This window comes from Clarias gariepinus, chromosome 3 (genome assembly GCF_024256425.1).
Source record: "Clarias gariepinus isolate MV-2021 ecotype Netherlands chromosome 3, CGAR_prim_01v2, whole genome shotgun sequence".
Lineage (NCBI taxonomy): Eukaryota > Metazoa > Chordata > Actinopteri > Siluriformes > Clariidae > Clarias > Clarias gariepinus.
The window spans coordinates 41,932,074-41,958,065 of NC_071102.1; the positions used below are offsets into that span (position 1 = coordinate 41,932,074).

General features: G+C 43.4%; 2 protein-coding genes across 2 annotated transcripts in view; both read left to right on the forward strand.

The window, feature by feature from the left end:
- Positions 1-25,992, forward strand: part of LOC128518710 (sialoadhesin-like) — a 1,187,000-nt gene that overhangs the window by 531,556 nt on the left and 629,452 nt on the right. The gene's annotated exons all lie outside the window — the stretch shown is intronic.
- Positions 1,105-25,992, forward strand: part of LOC128518513 (complement C3-like) — a 45,822-nt gene continuing 20,934 nt past the window's right edge. Inside the window, exons 1-7 of the mRNA XM_053491665.1 lie at positions 1,105-1,183; positions 1,424-1,444; positions 1,535-1,573; positions 1,740-1,769; positions 2,093-2,285; positions 25,465-25,630; positions 25,788-25,858. Coding sequence (XP_053347640.1) covers positions 1,107-1,183; positions 1,424-1,444; positions 1,535-1,573; positions 1,740-1,769; positions 2,093-2,285; positions 25,465-25,630; positions 25,788-25,858 — 597 coding nt within the window. The 5' untranslated portion in view covers positions 1,105-1,106. The remainder of the gene's footprint in view (positions 1,184-1,423; positions 1,445-1,534; positions 1,574-1,739; positions 1,770-2,092; positions 2,286-25,464; positions 25,631-25,787; positions 25,859-25,992) is intronic.

The window sequence follows — 25,992 nt, forward strand, 5'->3', positions numbered from 1 at the left end:
TCAATCTAATGAAATTAGGCATTTAATAGGTGGTGTAGTACTACTTTGAGCATTGCTGAGTGTAACTTTTAAACTGCTAATTCTTGTGTATTATTGTTTACGAGAAAATAAACGTGTTTATGTATGAAACCCACACATCTTGTTTGTTTTTTATTTTTCATTAATTCATTTACTTAATTAGGGACCGCACACTAAGCATTGCTGCACATTGGCAACCAATGCCGCGTACATGGGGCATATAGAGTAGCACATGGCTAATTTGAAGCCCCTATCCCAAGTTGTCCAGTGAACATACCTGGGTGCCTTAGTTAAGTTAATTACTAGAGTCGTTTGATTTCCTTAGTGTTAGGTTTAAAAATGTAGAAGAAATGTGTGTCTGAGCTAATTTTTAAGCTAAGAAAAGAAGAGTTTTAGCTTGTTGTGTCCGCTGCACCTTGATACACTTACCGGCCCAGGCGCGATCCACCGAGAGAGACAAACACACACACACGCAGGCATGAATAAACAGAAATCTGAAGATTTCTGTTTATTCTCAGCAAAGAGAACGGTGCTACGTCCCGAACATCAAAAGAACCAGTCATTAACATGTCAGTCATAGAGGGACCCCTACAGGTGAAAGGAGATACATTTGCGTTCTCCTGATTAAACAAAAGGGTTCTAGCAGACAAGAGCTATATGGATGTATCCTCGTCTGGATACAGGATATACAGTAGAAGGTGTTACCACATAAGGCATGAGGAAGCACAGTGAGGGGTCTGTTCTCAAGGCACAGAAATCTTCTTATTAGATTAGTTTCTTACAATATTATAAAACCTTACACTTAGTTCCCAAGGTGGAAATAGTGGCTATGTTGTAAAAAAAAAAAAAAAAGGGTCAGTCCCTTCTCCTTGCCACAACCAGATGGCTGGGGAAACTTCACCAGGTATGCTAAATGGCAAGTTGCATCATACTGACAGCCATAGTTCTTACACAGAAAACATAGACTTAAAAGAGGCCGGACTAACTCTTACACATGATTGTATAACAGATTGCAAATTGTGCAATAGTGGAACGTTTAAAAGTGGAAAGGATTTATTTGGTCTGATTCAGACTTAGACTGTGTAAAGATGCATTTGTTAATGCTGGTAATATGTATTTTGTGCATGTGTAATGAATTAAATGCTCAGTTTGACAAGTACTTCCGGTAAGTTGGTCTTTTAGTATTTTCTCAACAAGAACAATGAGAACTTCTGTATCTATCTATCTATCTATCTATCTATCTATCTATCTATCTGTATGTATGTATGTATGTATGTATGTATCTATCACAATGTTGTAATTGTTATTTATCTATTTATTTTTCCTCCAAAATCAAATCTGTTCAGTGTGTTGTATTTAACTAAATAATTTATGCTTGAGCTTTTTATGTATAACTCTATTACAGGCCCTGGTCTGACAAATGGAGGTATGTTTCGTGAATTTATTATATGTGTGGTGTTTAAATAGAATGAACAGAAATCGTGCAGGAATTAACAAAAAGCTTTCTCTTCTGTAGCCCTAATCAGCGTCCTTTTTGGTTACATGAAGATGATATGTAAGTCTCGTGAGCTACCAACTTCTTTTCATGAGCTACCAAGTCTTTATGGTTATACTAATTATTAAACTGCATCCGAAGGATATTGTCATCCTGTCATAGTTATATGAAGGTTAATCGCTTTTGTTTTATATTGGCGGTGAGTGTGTTTTCTGTGTGTTTTCAGGAAAGAGCCGGACTTCGACCCTGCGCCGAAGTGAGACTCCCCTTTTACACAACATGCAAACAAACACCCTCACACAGACACACAAAATCTGCATTGGATTTTATTATGTAAACCTATAGAAAACCAGTGTATATTTATATGCATTAATAGATAAATTTAAGGTTGAGGAACAGCTTAGTTCTTGTCGTTTCTTGTCTTGTCTTTCTTGCATTATATTTTGACTGCAGATCTCTGGGCAATCATGTTTAGCCTTAATCACTAATGTGTTGCATAAGCTGGCACAATCACTACTGGTTATAAATGATACATTTGGGGAAACAGTGTCAGAAGATTGTTTGGTTTTAATTTCGCAGGTTTGCACTGGTGACACCAGCAGTGCTTAGACTGGGACAAAAAGAAAACGTCCTACTGGAGGCATTTGGCCTTTCTGAGACTGTCAGTGTTGTTCTCTCAGTTTACGATTTCCCAGCTAAGTCAAGGCTACTGTGGCAGGAAACCATCACGCTCAACTCAGATAATAACTACAGCTTCCTCCAAAGCATCCAGGTGAATAAAATTGCTTTTGGTATAAGTTTGTTCCATGTGACCTACCATTGATGAAACACAACTTGTTCAAAATCAATTCAATTTAATTTTATTTGTATAGCGCTTTTAACAATTTACATTGTTGCAAAGCAGCTTTACACAATCAAAAGAATTATTTATGTTTGTATGAAATTTGAATATGTATGAAACAAGATGATAAGACAGCGACACTGCCAAGGAAAAACTCCCTGAGATGGTAATAGAAAAAAAACCTTGAGAGGAACCAGACTCAACTGGGAACCCATCCTCATTTGGGCGATAATGGATAGTTGGATCTGAAGTCATACTGTATGTTAGAAAGCTGGAAGTTCGATATAACAGGAGATGTGTTTAAGTTTATATGGGGTCCAGTTTGTTATTGGAGGAAACTCTAGTCACAAGACCTTAGAGAACAGCTCTTACTTATCAGAATCAGCCGAGGCCAGGCCCGTCTTTGTGGAAAAATGGAACCATCCCCAGTCACCACACGCATCCCTGGCAGAACACACGGGGCATCCATGTGACGAGATCTCCAACTAGAAGTGGGGCACCAGGACAGGTCAGACAGGTCCAGAGGCCAGAGGGGGTCTAGATCACTGGCATCTCAGAAACAACATGTGTAGCTCGACAGAGAGACAGGGAGAGGGGAAGAGAGAGAGAGAAGGAGAGACCAGAAGAGTAGGAGAGATAACAGTAAGATATGGTTTCAGTCACACAATGTATACAGTAAATGTATATTGAATGAGTCTAAGCAAGGACTGGGACAGCATAACCGAAAGGGAGAGCCAGAGCCCTGAGATGTAAAGCGACAAATCACCTAACCCTCAATAAACCTGACTGGGAAAGACGGCATCTAAACATACCAGTTGACCTAAATACTCTACGTCCATGAGTCCCCCAGATCTGCTCCTTTACCCACGGCAAATATATTTACAAAAAAGTTTTTAGCCCAGACTTAAACACTGAGACTGTGTCTCAGTCCCGAACATTAATTTCCCACTATTCCATAACTTTTGGGGCTCTGTAAGAAAAAGGTCTGCCCCCAGCTGTAGTTTTCATAATACGTGGTACTGACAAGTACGTGGTACAGCCTGCATCCTTTCATTGAAGTACACGTGGCGGATCATAAGACACTAGCAGTTCTCTCAGATATTGTGGTACGAGGACATTTAATGCTTTATATGTCAAAAGTAGTACTTTAAAAACAATGCGAAATTTCACAGCGAGCCAATGTAGTGTGGATAAGATGGGGGTGATTTGCTTGTATCTTCTGGTTCTAGTGAGAGTCTGCTGCTGCATTCTGGACTAACTAAAGCTTTTGTAAGCACCTAGCTAAACAACCAGATAATAACCTGATAGGGGTCGAGGTCACGTTTCTTAATTAGTGGTTTCATAACTGCTAATATAAAAGATTTCGGAACATATCCATTGCTGAGTGAAGAGTTCATTATTTTTAACAAGGGTTCTGTTATTGCTGTATCTGCTTGCGAAAAGGTGTCGGTATAGGATCTAATTCACAGGTTGATGATTTTGCAGAAGAGATGAATAAAATTAGTTCATTCTCTTCAAGGGGAGTAAAATATTCCAGGTTCTGTTGTTATTTGTTATGTGGTTAATTTATCATCTGTATTACTTAAATTATCTGTTTTCAAAACTTGATTTGTTTGCAAATGTAAATGTAAGTTGATAACTCTGGTAGATTATTGATAAAGCTCTGTGTGGTAGTTGATGTGAGTGTATGTTTAATGCGGTAGGGCTGCGCTGTGTGTACATTATTACTATTTTTAGATCACCACTTGGACATCCAGCAGTTTAGCAACCATAGCCTGCTGTAAGCTACGTTGCCACGTCGCATTGGGATGGGGCCAGAGCATACTCCTTCATCGAACACCACCGTCGCTAATTTAAAAACCTCTGAAAAATAATTCTTGTTAGCCTCTGTCTGACGAAGGCGTATATCGTTAGCTCCAGCATGTACCACTATGTAACCAGGTTACCGGAAGTAACGAAAAAAAAAAAAAGACAAGATGTAACAAAAAATAAATAAACTAATTCTTTGGAAGGAATTAAATTATAAATGAACAGTAATTGAATATATAATAACTGTATTGTATATATTCTTAAGTCGCAAATTAATGTGATTAATAATAATTAATATTGAATTTGAGGCGGACCTGTGGGAGTGCGGAAATGCAGCGGGTTCCGGTTTTTCCCACAAGGTGTGCGCGTGCAGCAAAAAAAAAAAATAAATAAATAAATAAAATCTTGTGCGCGCATGCACACTCCTAATTAAAGGTGAGGTCTTTCGTGACATGTTGCTTACGTGAGTGAAGAAAAACACAATTTATTACTTAATTTGTGCTACATATATATTTAGTTAATTACGAGTGACTTTGATATTGCGAGTTACTGAGTGTATTTTTGGGTAAAAAGGGTGAGAGAAGAGCGTTGCCGGAGAAGCAAAGCATCCAAACCTCTCTGAAGTGTTTTAAAAGTTAGCGGCTGCCATGGTAAGTTTAACTGCCTTCTTAATGACTACAACTCAAACTGTAATTGTGTGTAAGGAGAGAGGAGGATTTAGATACAAGAAAAGTAACTGTGTAATGTTGTATTGATAAAATGGCAGCTAACTATGTAATTATATGAAGAGAAGTGGTCAAATGATTACAGACATTGTGTATGTAGAGTATATACTCTTTAATTGAGAAATGCATGTACATTATATAAGTACTGTTTGAAATGCATGATGTACAATGAAGATATTTATGATATTTTCGTGACTTTATCTGTTCAAGGTCAGGTTTTTTTCTTGTTTGGAAATTTCAATTTGAGGTTGATTGGCGTTTCCCTTGGGACGGGACGTTCTGTTGCCTGTGTTCTGGATCTGTCCCGACCTTCCGGCGGTTCTGAGGAGGGTTTGGACTGGCGAGCCTCCCTTGAGTCTTTCTTGGATAATTATATTTTTTTCTTCACCTGAAAGATAAACAAGTAATTCTGAACTCTGCGAACGGTAGGGAATTGAACAACTCTTCTTGTTCTCAAATTTTTCTGCTGGAGAGACAGTTTATGTTCTTTTATTCATCGACAGCTCAGAGACAATACAATCTCTCATCCATAATTGAGCTAAAGACTGTTCCCAAAAGAGATTTAGATCATTCAATTAAGAAGTGTCTTTTTGTTGTTAAACCTAATGTGTGTGTAAATGCTAGTGGTTTCAAAGAAAAGTAAGGGTGAACCAAGGATGATAAGAATGTTTGTTTATTGATATGATTTGATTTACATGTTGGAAAAACAGTATATTAACTCACCTCACCTCAGTTGTTGCAAATACATGTGTGGTCAGACAAACGACTCTTGAGTCATTTCACAGTTGTTGTTGCATCCTTCTCTGCAGCGAATCTATTCTTCTGAGACGCTGGTCCACAAATTGCCATTGTATTTATATTATACTAAATTATTAGCTGAGACTAAACGCTACAAAAAGTTGGCGAGCCAGCCAGAAGATTGATTGCTTAACAACAACAGTGAATTCTCAGTTTGACAAAAGAGTATCTTTATTGTGAAACAAGCTATCCTAGTGTTAACAGTATGGATATAGTGGAACGAGAAAACGTGAATGTTTTTAATGCTGTCATAGTAAGTGGCATAACACTGAGTGAATCTGATCAAAACTTAGAAACATGGCTTGTGCGGTATGGCAGTATCAATCGTACTCTGCTTATTGATGACCCAAGATCTCAATTTCATCGGCAGGCTATAATAGAGTTTGTGCATGCCTCTGCCATGAAAAACCTGAAGCCTTTGTTGCCCTTAAGTACTGTTAGCACCACAGATGCAGATGTTGTGTTTACAGTACGTGCTCTAAGCAGTGTATACTCGCCGGTAGCTAAAGATGATGCTACTAAGGGCTATTTGGCAGAATTGAAAGCCATTGCTAAGGCTACAGGCAAATCATTTCAAGAAGTGCTTCAAACGGAGTTGGTAAAGATGAGGTCAGTTGGCTCTACCACTAAACAGTCACTCACCTTGGGTGAGAAGCGAGAAGATCATGTAGCAGACTCCCAAGCTCGGGGTCTTAGCACTGACAGTCCATTAAATGACTGTGGGTCATTCACCACATCACAAGAAATGGGAGAAAATAGAGAAATACCACGATCATCAACTGCTTCTCCATTTCTTGGTGTTGAATGTCAGAGAACTCAAAACCTGTCCAAGGAAAATGAGATGAGCAATGTATCTAATACAAGTGGAAATAATGCTCCTTCAGCCAGGAAGATGCCATGCCCTGCTCTAACCATGGATATTATTGATCCTCCTGATGTACAAAGAGTTGTTGTTGAGCATGTTGTAAGAACAACTGATGTAATGGCTCAGCATACTTCCCTACGTCTCAGACCTTTCTCCGGGAAATTTCCACGTCCACCAAATGAGCCAGACTTTGAAACATGGCGAGCGAATGTGGAATTCTTACTTAACGACCCATCTGTTTCAGACTTGTCTCGTACAAGAAAAATCCTAGACAGCTTGCTTCCACCTGCTGCTGATGTGATCAAACATGTTAGTCCACAGTCATTGCCCTCAGTATATTTAGAGTTACTGGAGTCAGTGTATGGATCAGTAGAGGATGGGGATGAATTGCTAGCAAGGTTCATGACGATGCTGCAGAATCAAGGAGAAAAGCCCTCCAGCTACCTTCATCGATTACAATTGATGTTGAGTTCAGCAGTGAGAAGGGGTGGTATTGCAGAGAGTGAACGTGAACGCTGTTTATTAAAGCAATTCTGTCGCGGGTGCTGGGATAACGGCTTAATTGCCAATCTTCAGCTGGAAAGGAGAAAGATTAACCCACCATCCTTTGCAGAACTAGTAGTGTCCGTTAGAACGGAAGAAGACAGGCAAGCCTCAAAAGAGGATAGAATGAAAAGTCACTTTGGGATGACTAAACAAGGTCTAGGCCCTTCCAAGTCGAGAGCTGCGGCTCATCAGTTGTCTGCTCACTCACCTGGGGTAGCTAATGTGGCGGCCCCTGAAACAGACTCAATGCAAAAGCAGTTATCACACATCCATGCTCAACTTGCATCCATGCAGCCACCAACTTACCAGAAATGTCAGCCTGCTTGTTCCAAAGCAGTGGATGTAACGTCACTGAAGAGAGAGCTAACAGAATTACGGGCTCAAGTTCAAGTCATGGAAGCTGAAGTTTCTCGAAGAGTTCCAAACAGAAGCTCGGGAGCTGAGGAAATTGTGGAACTAACAAGACAAGTTGCAGAGTTAAGAGCTCAACTAGCCATCTCAGATTCTCAGAAACCTCCGTCGGGAAAAACATCCGGGTTCAGGAGTTCTTCTGTCGCATTGCAGCCCAGGCAGACTAGACAGGAAGAGAGTAGGCCAGTCAGTGGTAGTGCATTGATATCAACCCGACCTCGTCCAGGTTACTGTTTCCACTGTGGAGAAGATGGGCATATTGCTGTGACTTGTGGAAATGATCCAAACCCTGCGAAAGTAGAAAGCAAACGACAGCAGTTGAAGGAGAAACAGGCTCAGTGGGACCTGAAAAACAGAGGTGCATCCCCACAGTTAAACTCCAAGCAGCCTCTGTAACAGGGCGTACAGAGACTGAAGAAAGACTCACATGCCCTAACAAACCCAAATGAGTGTTCAATAAACATTGTGATGCAGTGATACAGAAAAAATTACCGAAGGGATTAGTTGGGATGAAATGTACTGCTCAGCTGGTTGTTGACGGAACCCCTGTAAATTGTCTTTTAGATACAGGCTCCCAAGTGACCACTATTCCCTTCTCCTTTTATCACGATCATCTATCGAATCGCCCTATGAAAACACTTGAGTCTTTATTGGAAGTAGAGGGAGCTAATGGGCAATTAGTTCCCTATTTGGGCTATGTAGAACTCGCCCTAACATTTCCAAAGGAGTTCTTGGGAGTAAAAGCAAAGGTTACCACATTAGCCCTAGTGGTTCCTGATGTGATGCATGCGCCACAAGTTCTTGTGGGAACCAATTCCCTTGATGCTCTTTATGCTAATCATGCTCAAGAGAATCCAGTAAAGCTAAATCCAGCCTATAATGGATATCGAGCAGTACTTAAAATTCTGGATGTCAGACATAAGCAAATGAGCACTGAACTTCTGGGAAGTGTCATGTTGGAAGGAAATACTCCTGCAGTTGTGTCAGCAGGAAGTGTAGATGTCCTTGATGGAGTTGTTCATCTAAGTCATTGTCCTCCAGGAACATTGACAACTTTAGGACAGCCAGAGATGTCATATGTGCCAGGTGAATTATTGGTGGCTAGTGGATTGTACACTTTGCCAGCTAAACGCTCCTTTAGTTTACCTGTAGTGGTGAGAAATGACACTCAGAATGATATTACGGTTCCCCCAAAAGCAGTGATTGCTGAAATGCATGATGTTCAGCGCATAATTGAAACTCCTCCAAGACATGATTTTCTTCAGACTCAAATGAACTCTAACTGCCCGCAAATTAAAGTTCATTTTGGTGATTCCCCTTTATCAACAGAATGGAGGAACCGGATATTGACCTTGTTGAACACGATGCCTGAGGTGTTTGCATTACATGAAAAGGACTATGGGCATACAGATAAAGTAAAACATCGCATCAAGCTTAGTGATGAAACTCCCTTTAAGCATCGCGCATGGCCCATTCACCCACAGGATGTCGATGCTGTTCGCAAACACCTGCAAGAACTGCTGGCTGCTGGAATCTGAGTCTCCTTTCGCCTCCCCGATAGTGGTGGTGAAAAAGAAAGATAATTCTGTACGCCTTTGCATAGACTTTAGGAAGCTTAACTCCCAAACGATAAAGGACGCGTATGCGCTCCCCAACTTGGAGGAGGTTTTTTCCGTATTAAATGGCTCAAAATGGTTCTCAGTTTTGGATTTGAAATCAGGGTACTACCAAATTGAGATGGAGGAAGCGGATAAACACAAGACGGCATTTGTGTGCCCTCAAGGATTCTGGGAATTTAACAGAATGCCACAAGGAATCACAAATGCTCCCAGTACTTTTCAGCGGCTCATGGAGAGCTGTATGGGTGATCTAAATCGAAAGGAGGTGCTGGTTTTCATCGATGACCTTATAGTTTTTTCTGAGACACTCGAAGAGCATGAACGCCGATTGGTGCAGGTCCTTTCCCGTCTGAAAGAATACGGCTTGAAACTATCACCTGAGAAATGTAAATTTTTTCAGTCATCAGTCCGATATTTGGGGCATATTGTTTCAGAACACGGCGTAGAAACTGACCCAGAAAAGATTAAGGCTATTAAAACCTGGCCAAGGCCACAGACTCTCAAGGAGCTGAAATCGTTCCTGGGATTTGCTGGGTATTATAGGAGGTTTGTTCAAGACTTCTCTAAGATAGTCAAGCCACTGAACAACCTTACAGCAGGATACCCCCCAATTCGAAAAAGGAGGAAGTGTAAGAACATAGGCCAGCAGTACTATGATCCAAAAGAAAAGCTGGGAGACAGATGGGATGCTTCCTGTCAACAGGCCTTTGAGATGATTGTGGAGAAACTAACAACTGCTCCAGTTTTGGGATACGCTGACCCTAGATTGCCCTATATATTACATACTGATGCCAGTACTACAGGCTTAGGTGCAGCGTTGTATCAAGAGCAAGACGGCCAGTTGAGGGTCCTCGCTCATGCTAGTAGAGGGTTAACTAAAAGTGAAGCCAGATACCCTGCTCATAAACTTGAGTTTCTTGCACTAAAGTGGGCGGTTACCTCAAAGTTTAGTGACTATTTGTATGGGGCTGAATTTACAGTTGTAACTGACAGTAACCCTTTAACTTATATTTTGACTTCTGCCAAACTGGACTCCACCAGTTACAGATGGCTATCTGGGTTGTCAGCGTATAATTTTAAAATCCAATATAGAGCAGGAGCCCAAAACCAAGATGCCGATGGGTTGTCTAGACGCCCAAACGGACAACTAATGAATGATCTAGAGTCTCAAAAAGAGCAGAAGAGAATTAGACAGTTTACTCTGAACCATCTAGCTGAAGCCAATGATCACCTGTCGGTGGTTCTGCCAGAAGCAGTGAAAGCAGTGTGTGAGAAACATCAGGTTAGCCGGTCCCAGGATAACCACCATGTTTTCATAACTTTAGCAGAGTCCTTGACAATGAATGCGGGTGCATTGCCTCAAGAATTCCAAGAGGAAGGTGATCATGGCTTACCTGTGATCCCGCACCTAACGGAAAAAGAATTAGCAGACAAACAACTAGCCGACCCCGAGTTAAGAGAAGTCATTGAGTGCCTAGAGTCTGGTGAGAAGCCTCATGCTAGGATGTCGCAGTCACCTACCATGTGTGTATGGATAAGGGAGTGGAATAAACTCGAAGTTAAGAATGGAGTGTTGTATCGGAAAAAAATGATGAAGGTAGAGCGATAGGTCAACTAGTATTACCCAAGGATCTTAGAGATACGGTGCTCACCAGCTTACATGACAATATGGGTCATCTCGGGCTAAGCGGAACTCTTGATCTACTCCGTTCAAGGTTTTATTGGCCTAAAATGGCTGATGCTGTGGAGAGAAAAGTTAAAAACTGTGAGCGTTGCATTTGAAAGAAAGCTCTTCCACAAAAAGCAGCTCCCTTAATGAACATAAGGACCAGTTGGCCCTTAGAGCTGGTGTGTATGGACTTCTTAACAGTAGAACCAGACAATACAGTGGTTAATCAATCGGACTGTAGGTCCTACCGTCGCCGCGCTCGGCGGTACCGTTTGGCTTTGTGCGTTTGCTGGCTTTTACCGTTGAGTGGCGCTATATAACTACAGGCTGACGCCTCATGCCTTAGTTCATTCTCTGCTGGATTAATGAGACACGGAGTTTTAGAACTGCACGTAGTAGCGGATAAAATCAAGTAAAACATTGTAGTTAAACAAATTTATAATCACAGAACTAAAATGACGATACAAATGTAGAATTTAAATTAAATTAAATCTTATTAGGATCAAATTTAAACAAAATAAATGTTAACACAGTGAGCCTTTAAATTTTATCACGTGTAATTAGAAAAGACGCGTGTAGGGTTTTGTCTCGTCTTATATCTTGTGTTCTTTAAATTTATAGTAGATTTATTAACTAAAATAAATGACCATAAAAATTATAACATTGTCAGGACGTTCTACTGCGTCAGCTGATGTTGGTCATTCAGCCCCGCTTGTGTTTGTGCGTTATTATAAGAATGAAATGCAGTAGACTGTTATGATCTGTAAACGGGTTCGACCCATGTTGCACGGGCGGCACCATAAAGCACGGACACGAGGCGAGGTCTTACGGGAAAAGGGTAATTTATTTAGGCAAAATAGGGAAGGAAAGTGTAAAAGGAGGGAGAAAGGAAAGAATGGGATAAAGGTTGTGCATGTGCAGTTCCGGGGGCTGTGCCACACTGGCATGCGGGCACACAGCTGATGCTAAGTGTTGGTGCGAGTGGCAGAACTGAGCACGCGGAGGCAGCGCTCCTGCACGCTCCCTCGTGACGGCGCTTCTCCCGCTGTCGATGGCCGGCGCGAGTTCTCGCTGACGCAAAAACCTAACCACACTTTTCCTCTTCGGCAGCGGGGCTGCGAGGGCGGGCACGGTGCGGGAGTGAAGATGCCGCGGGAGCTCGCGCAGCTCTTTCTCGCGCTGTCCTTAGCGCGGAGATTAAAGGGCGGAATTCTAATGTCCTTGTTTAAAGTACCTCGGGCGCGTCACATCTCCCCACTGACATGCTTTTTTTTTATATTCTCCATTACATCACGTACTTCCCAGACCTCAAACAAACCTCCGCGCCTTGCTTTTATAATGCGGAGCAAGCCCGAGATCATATTAACGTTAATTATCGCCAGCCGGCACAAATAGGCGGCTCCCGTCCCTTTGCTGCCTATTCAGGGAGCCTACGGAGTGAGGGAGTAGTTATAGTAGATTTGGGCGTACACCCATCACACGCGCACGCCGTGGCAGATCATCATAATTGTCCTAAACTTGTATTTCATAAGGTTTTCCGAGCGGTGGTACAGCGCAACGGGGGTCATTATTTACTATTAAACATTAAACGAATTTACAAAACTTAATGCGTGCAAATAAGCGCTGATTCTACGTAGGAAAGTAAAGAAGAGGATCCTGATGCTCAACATTCCGGAGACCAAACCCCATTTAAATTAAATTAACAAATATTGCATGTAAATAACAATAGCCCACGTTTAAAACAGCATTTTATTTAGATTATAAAAAAATAATACTGCATCTGTTTTAGGTGTTCCAGCTGCCACTGTTCTAGAATTCAAATTAAATCAAATCTTATTAGGATCAAATTTAAGCACAATAAATGTTAACACAGTGAGCCTTTTGATTCTATCACTTGTAATTAGAAAAAAAGCGTGTATGGATTTGTGTCATCTTATTTCTTGTGTTCTTTAAATTTATAGTAGATTTATTAACTGAAATAAATTACCATAAAATTAAAACAGTGTTAGGACGTTCTACTGCGTCCGCAGATGTCGGTCTTTCAGCCCCGCTTGTGTTTTTGCGTTATTATAAGAATGAAATGCAGTAGACTGTTATGATTTGTAACGGGTTCGACCCATGTTACTCAAACAACTCAGTTCAGGTGTAAGTAAATGTCTGTGCTGTTTGGGGGAGGGACGTGCTAATGATTTGGTCGGCTCTGTGTGTGTGTGTGTGTGTGTGTGAGAGAGAGGGGGGGTGTCGCGGTGGTTGATTATTCAGTGAAACAAAGGCTCAGCTGAAAAATGTTAGGCACATCAGTCACTTAACCCCCAATAAAAGGTATTTGAGTGTTATGATAGTTGTAATATAACAGATGCGCACTGAATACTAAACCAGGCACGGAGATTAATGAACCAAGATAGCCCCCATACCCGTTTAAAAAATAAATAAATAAATAAATACCAAATAATATTATTGTGTATAGACTGATTAAAAACAATGCAATTTATGCTATCATAAGGAAAATAACAAGTTCTTCCATTCCAATGATTAAAAAAGGTAACAATGTCAACTTTAGAATCTAGAATCCAGGAGATTAAAATTACACAAATTGAAATCACTGAAAGTCTCCAGAAGAGCCTCAGATTCAAGTGGTTTTTAAAGTGTGGAGAGGTCCATTACAGTTGAATGTATAGGTGAGAACAGCCGATTCACACCTGGGGAGGGTGAATCATTTGTATTTGAATGTTGTCTGGCATTGTAAAGCACTATAGTGACACTAAAAGGACAACCCAGGATTAATAGGAATTCTTATACTGCATAAACATTATTTAGCACAAAAAAATTCCTCGCGCTCGGGAAAACTATGCGTGCGGTTGAGCGCTGGTTAGACTATAGGAAATTAAATCGGAGGGTTTTTATTTAGACTATTAAAAAAATAACCTGCGTCTATTTTTAGGCGTGCCAGCTGCCACTTTTTAGTTAGAAGTTTTCAATACAAAGCTTATAATGCCCACATGACATGACGGAATAAGGCACGGCTGGTGATGATTGGGGTTTGTTGGGTTACAGTGGATTTTACTACGCGGTGTGAGTGCAGTGGCCATCCGTCTGCTCGCGCTGACTCTGCTCTCCGCGGATGGCCCCCTCCCACCTCTCGCTCCTTTGAAGTCACCGGGGCGCGTTCCATTTGCCCTGCTTGCATGCCGCACTTCCGCGTTGTTGCACGCGCGCTGCATACACAGCGCGTAGTAAAATCCACTGTAGCCCAACAAACCCCGAGTATTTTATAGCGCGGGGTGCAAGCCCGGGCAACGACAGCAACGATAGCTCACCAGTCATGTGTAATTCTGCGGTCCCGCTGCTTCGCATGTCTGAAGGGGAGGCCGCCTAACTAGTGAGCGAGGAGCGATATTGATTTGGGCGCACGCCGTGACAGGCTGAAAAAACTGCTGTCAGATTAATGTGCAAAAACTATATAATAAAACTATATAAGACTACATGCCTTTATAAGACTTAACTTTTATTTAAGCGCACTCACAATAACGAAAAAACGTTGTGATTTTGTAAGTGTTGTGATTTTGTAAGTGTTGTAAGCTGTGCTGCTCTGTATTGTTTTTGGTGAACTTGAGCGCGTCAGAAAATGAACGCAAACGTTTTTTTTTTTTAAGTCTGCTTGCTGTTTTCCCGACGCGTTCATAATCATTAGTCTACTTCTGCCGGTGCGCTCTGGAAAACTTAATGCATGCGGCTGAGCGCTGATTAAAACTATGGAGTAAATTAAAGAGGAGAATCACGATTCTGAAGTCCTGAGCCCAAACCTCATTTAAATTAAATTAACAAATACTATAAGTAAAAAAAAAAAAACAATAGCCCACGTTTAGAAACCGTTTATAAATTATTTCCGACATGAGTTGGCCCGGTGTTATGCGCAGAGCGCCGGGAGATTTCCTGAAGCTCAGAAATCACTGGGCATTTTTTCTAAATAGCCGCTATCTTTAACAACTGATGGAGGTTTTGAGCTGTATACACACGCATTCCTGCCTAAACAACTCTTAAAACTACACCTGTGACACAATAACAGTAATATTTCAAACATTCTGCAGGCTGATATTTGGAGAAAGGAAAGAATAATGAATAAACCAGTTGTTGGGTCAAAATAACCCAACCAGGTGTTCATTTGTAAACTACATCTCATATGAGCCAACATAAGCAACCCAACAATGTGTTTAAAGTACCTGAAATAATCCAGAACTTAAATAACAATAAACCGATACAGAGATACGCTGTATAACGGTCATTGTTGTATTTACGGCAACGAGCGAAAATGTCACTTTGCGCCACCTGGCGGCCATTTTACGAATGACTTTGAAATGCAACTAATTTATTTTGGCCGCTGACGTTTTCACGCGGCGGTGAGCGCGACGGTAATAACCATTCCAATTGATCAACTACTGTAGCAACACAAAAGATATACTCGTCATCACCGACCATTTTACAAGGTATGCTATTGCAGTGCCTACCAAAGATCAAAAGGCTCGAACTGTAGCCAGATGTCTCTGGGATCATTTTCTATTACATTATGGTTTCCCAGAAAAGTTGCACAGTGATCAGGGCCCAGACTTCGAATCCCGAACTATTCAAGAGTTGTGCAAAGTCGCTGGTATTAGAAAGGTGAGAACGACTCCCTATCACCCAAGAGGAAAACCAGTGGAGCGCTTTAACAGGACCTTGCTGCAAATGTTAGGAACATTGGAAAATGATAAGAAAGCCCACTGGAAAGAATTTGTTAAGCCACTTGTGCATGCATACAACTGTACAAAAAACGATGCTACTGGGTACTCGCCTTATGAAATGATGTTTGGGCGACAGCCTCGTTTGCCCGTAGACCTTGCTTTTGGACTTCCAGTACATAGTTCTTCTTCATCTCACTCGCAGTATGTAAAAACTCTCAAGGACAGACTAGAAGAGAGTTACCAGCTAGCAACTCGTAACGCTTTGAAAGTGGCAGGAAGAAACAAGAGAAGGTTTGATAGCAAAGTAGTTGCCTCTGCTCTGGATATAGGTGATTGAGTCCTTGTAAGGAATGTTCGGTTAAGGGGGAAACACAAAATAGCCGACAGATGGGAGCCAGATGTCTTTATTGTGCTGAAGAAAAGCAAAGATATCCCTGTGTATACAGTCCAGCCAGAAGGAAAGGAAAGCCCAGTGCGTACTTTGCATCGCGATTTAATTCTGCCTTGCGGGTTTTTGCCCAACACTGAGGTTGAAAGACCTGCTCAGCAGAAACAACACAGTAGGCCTAAGACAAGAGCTCAGTGCAGAGACAGGGATGCTGTTGAGTCAGGAGCAGAGCATAGCCACTCTGAATCTGAAAGTGAACACGGTTACTTCGGTATACCAGGAGGGTTTTTGGAGTTTGCTACTAGAGTCATTCCTGAGGGAACCCCAATGCATTACCCAGAGAGTTCATTGGTTACAAAGAACTTACCTGCAGTTAAGTCCGCGAATCCAACATCTATTGCCTTAGATCAGTCAGGAGGTGATTCACTTGCTGAACCGAACCCAATCAGTTATGAAGTCGAAAGACACTCACCTGTTATGTATCGTTCAGAACCGAACATTTCTAGAGCAGAACTTGAAAGGAATATCGAAGAGGGATTAGGAAAAGAAACCTCAGAGAAAAAAAAGTAGTGAATTAAGTGAGCTACTGGATGAGTCATATGAAGTGGTGAATGAAATCGAACCCGATGCACATGGAGAGAATGTCACTTCTTACCCTGAGTCACCCCTTGTCAGACATCTTCCAGATGCTTCAACTGTGTCAGAGGATACAGGAAAAATGGGTCTAGGACGTTCAAAAAGGCAGAGCAGACCCCCAGACAAGCTGCAGTATGCGCGACTGGGAAACCCCTTGGTCTCAGTTATTCAGTCCCTATTGCAAGGATTGAGCACTGCACTTTCGGAAGCAGCAGATGAGTCTGGCTACATTACATGTCGTCACAATGCTGCATTTAATGCAATTTCACCTATCTGTCTTAACTACCCACAAGCACAGGGACGTGCTTTAATTCAGGGAGGGGAAGTGTAACCAGGTTACCGGAAGTAACGGAAAAAAAAAAAAGACAAGATGTAACAAAATATAAATAAACTAATTCTTTGGAAGGAATTAAATTATAAATGAACAGTAATTAAATATATAATAACTGTATTGTATATATTATTAAGTCGCAAATTAATGTGATTAATAATAATTAATTGTCATGCACACTCAATCGGCGACCGGCACTAGGACCCGGAAGTAAAGCGGTCGCAAATCAGGAAGTATAAGAGGAGTAAACAAACCACGATTCAGCGCTCAGTCATTGAGTTCAGCCCATGTCGGTTCTGGTTGTCCATCATCGGTTCGTGAGTACTCACTTTATTTGGGTTTCGCTTTCTGATCTTGAGTGTGTGTTTATAGGACGCGGGTTAAATTTGTGTTTTTCCCTTGCTCCCCTTTTGTGAGAGTCCTTAGACTAACAAGCGTGGTTATCCTACCTACTCGCTCTCTTCCACGTTTGGGTTCACCATCCACGCTACATTGGGCTAATCGCTAAAGCTAAGTCATCTGGTTGCCTAGGTTAGTTCATCCTGACAGAATGACTGAGCCTAAAGCGGTGAACCCAGCGGATTACGCGCATCTCTGCGACGTGGTTGACCAGCATGCCGAGCTAATTAATAAGCTAACCGGGGATATCGCTACTCTGCGCCAGAGCGTCCAAGATGTCGCGGCCTTGCGCCGCGAAGTCGCGGAGCTCAGGCGGGAGAACGCGGATCTCCGGGCGGCTGTTGACAGCGCGGCGAGCCGGCCTCCCGTCGCGGCGGTCGCGGCTCCGCATCACCCCGCATCCCCCCCCTTCCACTGATGTCTTTCTTGCTTTACCAGAAAAATGGAATGGGAAATGGGAAATGTAGTGTGTTCTTAACAGCGCTCGATCTGGTGTTTGAGTTTAATTCCACCAAATACTCCACCGATCGGCTACGCATTGCTCTTCTCGTTTCGTTGCTAACTGGGCAGGCAGCAGAGTGGGCCACGGCAGTGATTAAATCAGACTCAGACACCGCCCATTCTTATAATGAATTTACACGCCAGCTTCGACTCACCTTCGAACACCCTGCGGGCGAGGTGGAGACCGACACCAAGCTTTATCACCTGCGGCAGGGTGGATTGTCCGTGAGCCGCTACACCGCGGAATTCAGAACCCTCGCCGTGCAGACATCTTGGGGAGACGCCGCGCTCCGGACATCCTACTACGAGGGGCTGGCGTCACGCATAAAGGACGAGCTTGCCGGACGAGAGCTTCCAGCCACGCTGGTGGGTCCGCGGCACACCACCGGGCGATCTGCCCTCTTCGTCCGGGAAACGCGCAGCCCCGGTGAGCCGGAGGAGAAACTCACCGGGCTCCCTCCAAATCTCCAGCACCATCAACACAACCACCTTTCGTCTTACTATTCAGGTAATCCTCCAATTTGGCCACAAACGAGTCAGAAGTACAGCGTTCATCGACTCCGGTGCCGCCGGCAACTTCATTGACTCCACTTATGCCAAAGAACTGGGGGTAAAAATTGAGGCGTTATCCCAGCCAGTGCAAATCACCTCCGTCGACGGTCGGCCTCTGTCATCCAGCCCCATCACCCACCAGACTCAGACCATCACCCTCATCATCAACCAACACCACGAACCCATCCAATTCCACCTCACCTCCATTTCCTCACCTCCCATCATTCTCGGATACCCCTGGCTGCTACAACATGACCCTCTCATCTCATGGACAAAAAATAAAATCCTTCAGTGGGGGCCGACCTGCACTGAGCTGTGCCTACGGGACCCAGCTGGGACGTGTTCCACGGAGTCCGAGGCCCCCGATGTCGACACCAACGCTATTCCTTCCGCCTACCGTGACCTGGCTGCAGTCTTTTGTAAACGAAAAGCTACTCACCTTCCACCACATCGCCCTTACGACCTGGCGATAGAGCTGCAGCCAGGTTCTGTTCCCCCCCGTGGCTACCTGTACTCACTGTCGGCGGCTGAGACACAGGCGATGGAGGAATACGTCGCCAGTGCCCTTCGCCATGGAACCATCCGGCCCTCTTCGTCACCAGCGGCCGCCGGCTTCTTCTTCGTGAAGAAGAAAGGAGGAGAACTTCGCCCATGTGTCGACTATCGGGGGTTGAATAAAATCACCATCAAAAACCGACATCCGTTGCCGCTCACCAACTCAGCCCTGGACGCCCTCTCTGGTGCCACCGTGTTCACAAAATTGGACCTCCGGAGCGCCTACAACTTGGTGCGCATCAGAGAGGGTGATGAGTGGAAAACGGCCTTCATCACTCCCACAGGACATTATGAGAGCCTGGTCATCCCCTTTGGACTATGCAATGCCCCCTCGGCCTTCCAACAATTCATAAACGATGTCCTGAGAGACATGTTAGGCCGATGGGTGTTTGTATATTTAGACGACATCCTCATCTACTCTCGCACCACCGAAGAACATATCCAACATGTACGGGCAGTTCTTAAGAGATTGCTCGCTCACCAGCTGTACTGTAAGTTGGAAAAGTGTGCTTTTCACCAGCACTCCACTACGTTCCTGGGTTTTGTCATCTCGTCCCAGGGTGTGGCCATGGATCCGCAGAAACTGGAAGCTGTCCGTCATTGGCCCCTACCCAGGACGCTCAAACAGCTCCAATGGTTTCTGGGGTTTGCGAACTTCTATCGTCGCTTTATCCGGGGCTACAGTACAGTTGCAGCACCACTAACCAGTCTGACCAGGCCCTCCTCCCATCCCTTCCATCTCACTCCTGAAGCCATCTCCGCCTTCCAAGAACTCTGTCATCGCTTCACCACGGCACCCATTCTTCTTCACCCAGATGCCAACCAACCGTTCGTTGTAGAGGTGGACGCGTCAGATGTGGGCGCTGGCGCTGTTCTCTCTCAGCGAGGTCCAGACCAGAAGCTACACCCCTGTGGCTTCTTCTCCAAGAAATTCGACCCCACTCAGCAGCGATACGGAGTAGGGGACCGCGAGCTGTTGGCCATAAAGTGGGTCTTGGAGGAATGGCGTCACTGGCTCCAGGGCGCCAGTGAGCCGTTCATGGTCTGGACGGATCATCAGAACCTCATCACCATCCGGAATCTAAAACAACTCAACCCACGACAGGCACGGTGGGCATTGTTTTTTGAACACTTCAATTTCCATCTGTCATACCGCCCGGGCTCCAAGAACACCAAGGCCGACGCCCTCTCTCGTCAACAAGAAGAGGAGATGCCCTGGGCGGACCCCGTGCCTGTCATCCCCACCTCACGGATCATTGCACCCATCCACTGGGACATAGAGACAAGGGTTCGCCAGGCTCAGGCTGCGGAGACTGGGCCGGCAGGTGCGCCGCCTGGACGACTCTTTGTTCCTCAGCGTCTGGTCCCCGAAGTTCTCCAGTGGGGCCACTCCTCGCCCGTCGCAGGACACCCAGGGACTCGGCGCACACTACAGTTTGTGAGACGGGCATTCTGGTGGCCCACCATGAGAAGGGACGTTGAAGAGCTCGTTCAGGCGTGCCCGGTGTGCGCCAGGGCTAAGGACTCCAACCAGCCTACTTCCGGAGAGCTCCAGCCTTTGCCCGTTCCCCGACGGCCCTGGACGCACATCGCCTTAGACTTCATCGCGGGCCTGCCGGTTTCCGAAGGAAAAGACACCATCCTAACCATCATCGACCAGTTCTCCAAAGCCGTACACCTGGTGGCCCTCACCGGACTCCCATCAGCCAAAAACACTGCCGAGCTGATTTTGGAACACGTAGTCCGCCTGCATGGGTTCCCCAAGTACATCGTCTCGGACAGGGGGCCCCAGTTCACCGCCCGGTTCTGGAAGGCCTTCTGCCGTCTGATCAATTCCACCTGCAGTCTGTCCTCCGGTTACCACCCCCAGACTAACGGTCAGACGGAACGGGCCAACCAACAACTGGAGCGCTACCTGAGGTGTTTTGTTTCGGATCGCCAGCGCTCCTGGGCCCGCTACCTCAAATGGGCCGAGCTATCCCACAACCTCCACGTCTCCTCAGCCACCAACCTAAGTCCATTTGAGGTATGTTATGGTTTCCAACCTCCGATGTTCGACCATCAAGAACCGGAGGTTGATGTACCATCGGCCCAACAGTTGGTCCGTAGGTGTCGGCGGTTATGGAACCAAGCCAACGTGCCAATACCACCTACGTCGCCCAGCATCGCCGCCGACACCCTCCGGGACGATTGTACCACGTAGGTGACAAGGTATGGCTCTCCACAAGGAATCTGCACCTGCACACAGAATCCCGCAAACTATCTCCCAGGTTCATCGGCCCATACCGCATCACCCACCGGATAAACCCTGTCACCTACCGGCTCCAGCTGCCTGCGGCGCTCCGGATCCACCCAGTTTTCCACACCTCCCAACTAAAACACTTCACCACCTCTCCAATGAATCCACCCACCCCCCCTGCTCCTCCTCCCCGGATTATCGACGGTGGTCCCGCTTACACTGGTCGCCGGATCCTCGACTCACGCCCTCGGGGCAGGGGCACCCAGTACCTGGTCGATTGGGAAGGCTACGGCCCCGAGGAACGATCCTGGATTCCGTCCCGGTTCATTCTCGACCCCGAATTAATCCGGCACTACCGTCGTCGGGTATCCTCCACCCCAGGACCGTCAGGAGCCGGTCCTGGCCAGGGGGGTACTGTCATGCACACTCAATCGGCGACCGGCACTAGGACCCGGAAGTAAAGCGGTCGCAAATCAGGAAGTATAAGAGGAGTAAACAAACCACGATTCAGCGCTCAGTCATTGAGTTCAGCCCATGTCGGTTCTGGTTGTCCATCATCGGTTCGTGAGTACTCACTTTATTTGGGTTTCGCTTTCTGATCTTGAGTGTGTGTTTATAGGACGCGGGTTAAATTTGTGTTTTTCCCTTGCTCCCCTTTTGTGAGAGTCCTTAGACTAACAAGCGTGGTTATCCTACCTACTCGCTCTCTTCCGCGTTTGGGTTCACCATCCACGCTACATTGGGCTAATCGCTAAAGCTAAGTCATCTGGTCGCCTAGGTTAGTTCATCCTGACATTAATTTTGAATTTGAGGCGGACCTGTGGGAGTGCGGAAATGCAGCAAGTTCCGGTTTTTCCCACAAGGTGTGCGCGTGCAGCAAAAAAAAAAAAATAATAAAATAAATAAAATCTTGTGCGCGCATGCACACTCCTAATGAGTGAGGTCTTTCGTGACATGTTGCTTACGTGAGTGAAGAAAAACACAATTTATTACTTAATTTGTGCTACATATATATTTAGTTAATTACGAGTGACTTTGATTTTGCGAGTTACTGAGTGTATTTTTGAGTAAAAAGGGTGAGAGAAGAGCGTTGCCGGAGAAGCAAAGCATCCAAACCTCTCTGAAGTGTTTTAAAAGTTAGCGGCTGCCTTGGTAAGTTTAACTGCCTTCTTAATGACTACAACTCAAACTGTAATTGTGTGTAAGGAGAGAGGAGGATTTAGATACAAGAAAAGTAACTGTGTAATGTTGTATTGATAAAATGGCAGCTAACTATGTAATTATATGAAGAGAAGTGGTCAAATGATTACAGACATTGTGTATGTAGAGTATATACTCTTTAATTGAGAAATGCATGTACATTATATAAGTACTGTTTGAAATGCATGATGTACAATGAAGATATTTATGATATTTTCGTGACCTTATCTGTTCAAGGTCAGGTTTTTTTCTTGTTTGGATATTTCAATTTGAGGTTGATTGGCGTTTCCCTTGGGACGGGACGTTCTGTTGCCTGTGTTCTGGATCTGTCCCGACCTTCTGGCGGTTCTGAGGAGGGTTTGGACTGGCGAGCCTCCCTTGAGTCTTTCTTGGATAATTATTTTTTTTTCTTCACCTGAAAGATAAATAAGTAATTCTGAACTCTGCGAACGGTAGGGAATCGAACAACTCTTCTTGTTCTCAAATTTTTCTGCTGGAGAGACAGTTTATGTTTTTTTATTCATCGACAGCTCAGAGACAATACAATCTCTCATCCGTAATTGAGCTAAAGACTGTTCCAAAAAGAGATTTAGATCATTCAATTAAGAAGTGTCTTTTTGTTGTTAAACCTAATGTGTGTGTAAATGGTAGTGGTTTTAAAGAAAAGTAAGGGTGAACCAAGGATGATAAGAATGTTTGTTTATTGATATGATTTGATTTACATGTTGGAAAAACAGTATATTAACTCACCTCACCTCAGTTGTTGCAAATACATGTGTGGTCAGACAAACGACTCTTGAGTCATTTCACAGTTGTTGTTGCATCCTTCTCTGCAGCGAATCTATTCTTCTGAGACGCTGGTCCACAAATTGCCATTGTATTTATATTATACTAAATTATTAGCTGAGACTAAACGCTACAACTATCTTGGAGAACCTATGCTGTCCCAGAGCCCTAAGATTACCTGCTATGTCCAGTGCTCTGGCTGCCGGGATACACCTAACCACTGCCGCTGGTGTCCCTAAAGGCCTGGCTAATTTCACATGTCTCAGTATAGAGTCTCCTATAACCAGAGCTCTTTCAGGTTTCTCAGCGGGTGCATCACTGAGGAGAGCAAACCTGTTGGACACGTAAAGAGCAGATGAGGTGTGCTCTGGTAGGCTAGTCTTATCCTTAGCTTTGGCTGAACGAGTATGCCGCCGACTTGTCACCCACTCGCCCCGTTGTGAGGGCTCTAAAATCGGGAGCTGGCTATCTCCGCCTGTAGCACCCAGACTTTGCGCTAAGAGACTAATGTGCTTTCTAACCCCCTCTTAAATCTGAATGCATTCCCCTAACCCTAATATCTTCTCTGTCAGAGTGCTCACTAACACACATCTATCACAAATAAAGTTTTCGCTATTGACGGAGGAAGAATGTCTAAACATCCTGCACTCTACACACTGAACGAGCTAAATATTAGACATGATAATGTCTAGAATCGGAGTTTTAATTGTTTGGCGATGGATTCCGTTTGTTGTTCTTAGACCATGAGGTACATGCATTTGGAAAAAGCCCAGCAGTATTAGAATGTAAAAACTAGTTATTATTATTATTATTATTTGTGTATTATAACTGATGTGTATTTAACACTCGTTGGCTTTTTAGCATAACAAGGATTTATGCATCATAAAGATATTTTTGATTTATCCAACAACAACAAAATTACTTATTCCATGCAAATCAATCATAATTACTCCTGGGCCTAGATTCGTGTGAAATGTGTGATTGAGGGAGTTTTCACATATACCCAAGCTAAACTCAGCAGAAAAAGGTTTGGTTCTCTTCCTGTTCACATTGTAAGTTTATTTTCGAAGGTCTCAGTTCTCTTTTTGGTTGACTTCAGCACTAATGTGGGCTCAGTCTTCTTTCTTGTTTAAATATAGTTTCTCTAGAGCTCTTGGACCCTTTCTGCTTTAGGTTATGGGTAAATGGGGATGGTTAACATCAAGGCCAATGTCAATGCCCTATTACTGTAGTACAGGCCCTAAACAAAGGCAATAAATGAATACAAATAAATATAACATAGAAAGCTGTGTGGATAAAAAGTTCTATAACATTGTGATTCATTAACTGATTTTAATTATCCATTTTTTCCAAGGGCTTATGCGCTACTCTATGTGTAGTGAAAAAAAAGGTTTTGTCTACCGTTACTACATAGAATCTTGATAGTTCTTATACTATACCAATACTACACCTTATTGCTTTTTGTAACAAATTCTATAATGCTGTACTTAAAGTTTTCTCGCACAGTTTCCCCAAAGATGGTCAATTATAAGTACTATTGCACTATTTTATTTTTATTTCTTGTCTTATTTTTTTGCAAATAATTTAAGGTAAAGCACAGGTCTTAAACACTCTCTTGATAAGTACATCCTGCCGACTTAAAAAGTGCATGTCCACAATGTAAAGCTTTCTGCATATTCCATGTAACTTCAATTAGTATAATGCTGTATAGGGATGTTTCCAGAAGTATTACCCCATCAAAATAAGCCAATGTCAGGCTTGACAACTGTTTATTTATTTTTGACAATTTATTATTATTATTATTTTTTTTTTTTACAGTTTCATAGCTCCTTATTTTCTACCACTAAAGTAAACCAGGTCATGAGGTTGATGCATTTTATCTCATTATCACACCACTAAACAGAACTCTAAGACAATTAGCCATCACATAGTATATGCTCTTGTGAGAAAAATCCATAACTATATCAAGCCTTAATTATCATAATTGCTACTTTGTGTATGACCTGATAAGTTACAGTTTACAAGTAAACAGACTAATCAGACTCTCCGGACTCTTGCCTGTTACGAATACTTGTGTTTAAATTGTTTGCCAGCGAGTGTGTTTTTATAATAACTTACATTTTTACATGTATGTACAGTTATGTACAGTTACTGTACATCTCCTGAACTTCAGTCTTGATAAACTGTTAGAGGCCAGTCTTGCCTCTACCAATATGGTGTATGTGTTGACATTTCACAGCGGTGAGCGTAGGTTTCAGTAATAAAACGCTTCTCAGAAACAGAATGCTTCTGAGGTTTAAAAAAGACTTGGTAGTTCTGTTATTTGAATGGTTTAAACTGAGAAAGCTGAATCTTCTGAACAGATTAATTCAAACCTCCTGAAGCCAGAAGAGAAAGAAACCAAGTATGTCCAGCTAGCCGCCCAATTTGGACACTTCCAGGAGGTCAAGCAAGTTAGTAAAGTGTCCTTTCTGTCTGGTTACATCTTCATCCAGACCGACAAACCCGTGTACAACCCAGGAGACACAGGTAATATTGACAGTATCCAAAATGTCATCATGTCTAGGTGAAATATTTCCGACACAGTTGGAAAAACATTCCAACAAGTTTAGCTTTATTACATTTATTTGGTCGATACATTACATATTAAGTATTTAGTTCTGATGTTCTGTTCTCTTTTGTACAGTGAAGTGCCGTGCTTTTATTTCTAATGCCGATTTTCAGGCATCCGATGGCACCATTTTTGTTGAAATCCAGGTAAGAGCCCTTCCTTGAAAAACCTAATCTCTATGTACAGTTAAAAAATAAAACTATATGTCTACACATGAGTCTACAGTCTGGGCTAGAAAGAAGTCAGACCCAGCACGCTTCTTTATAACTTTCTGAGTTTT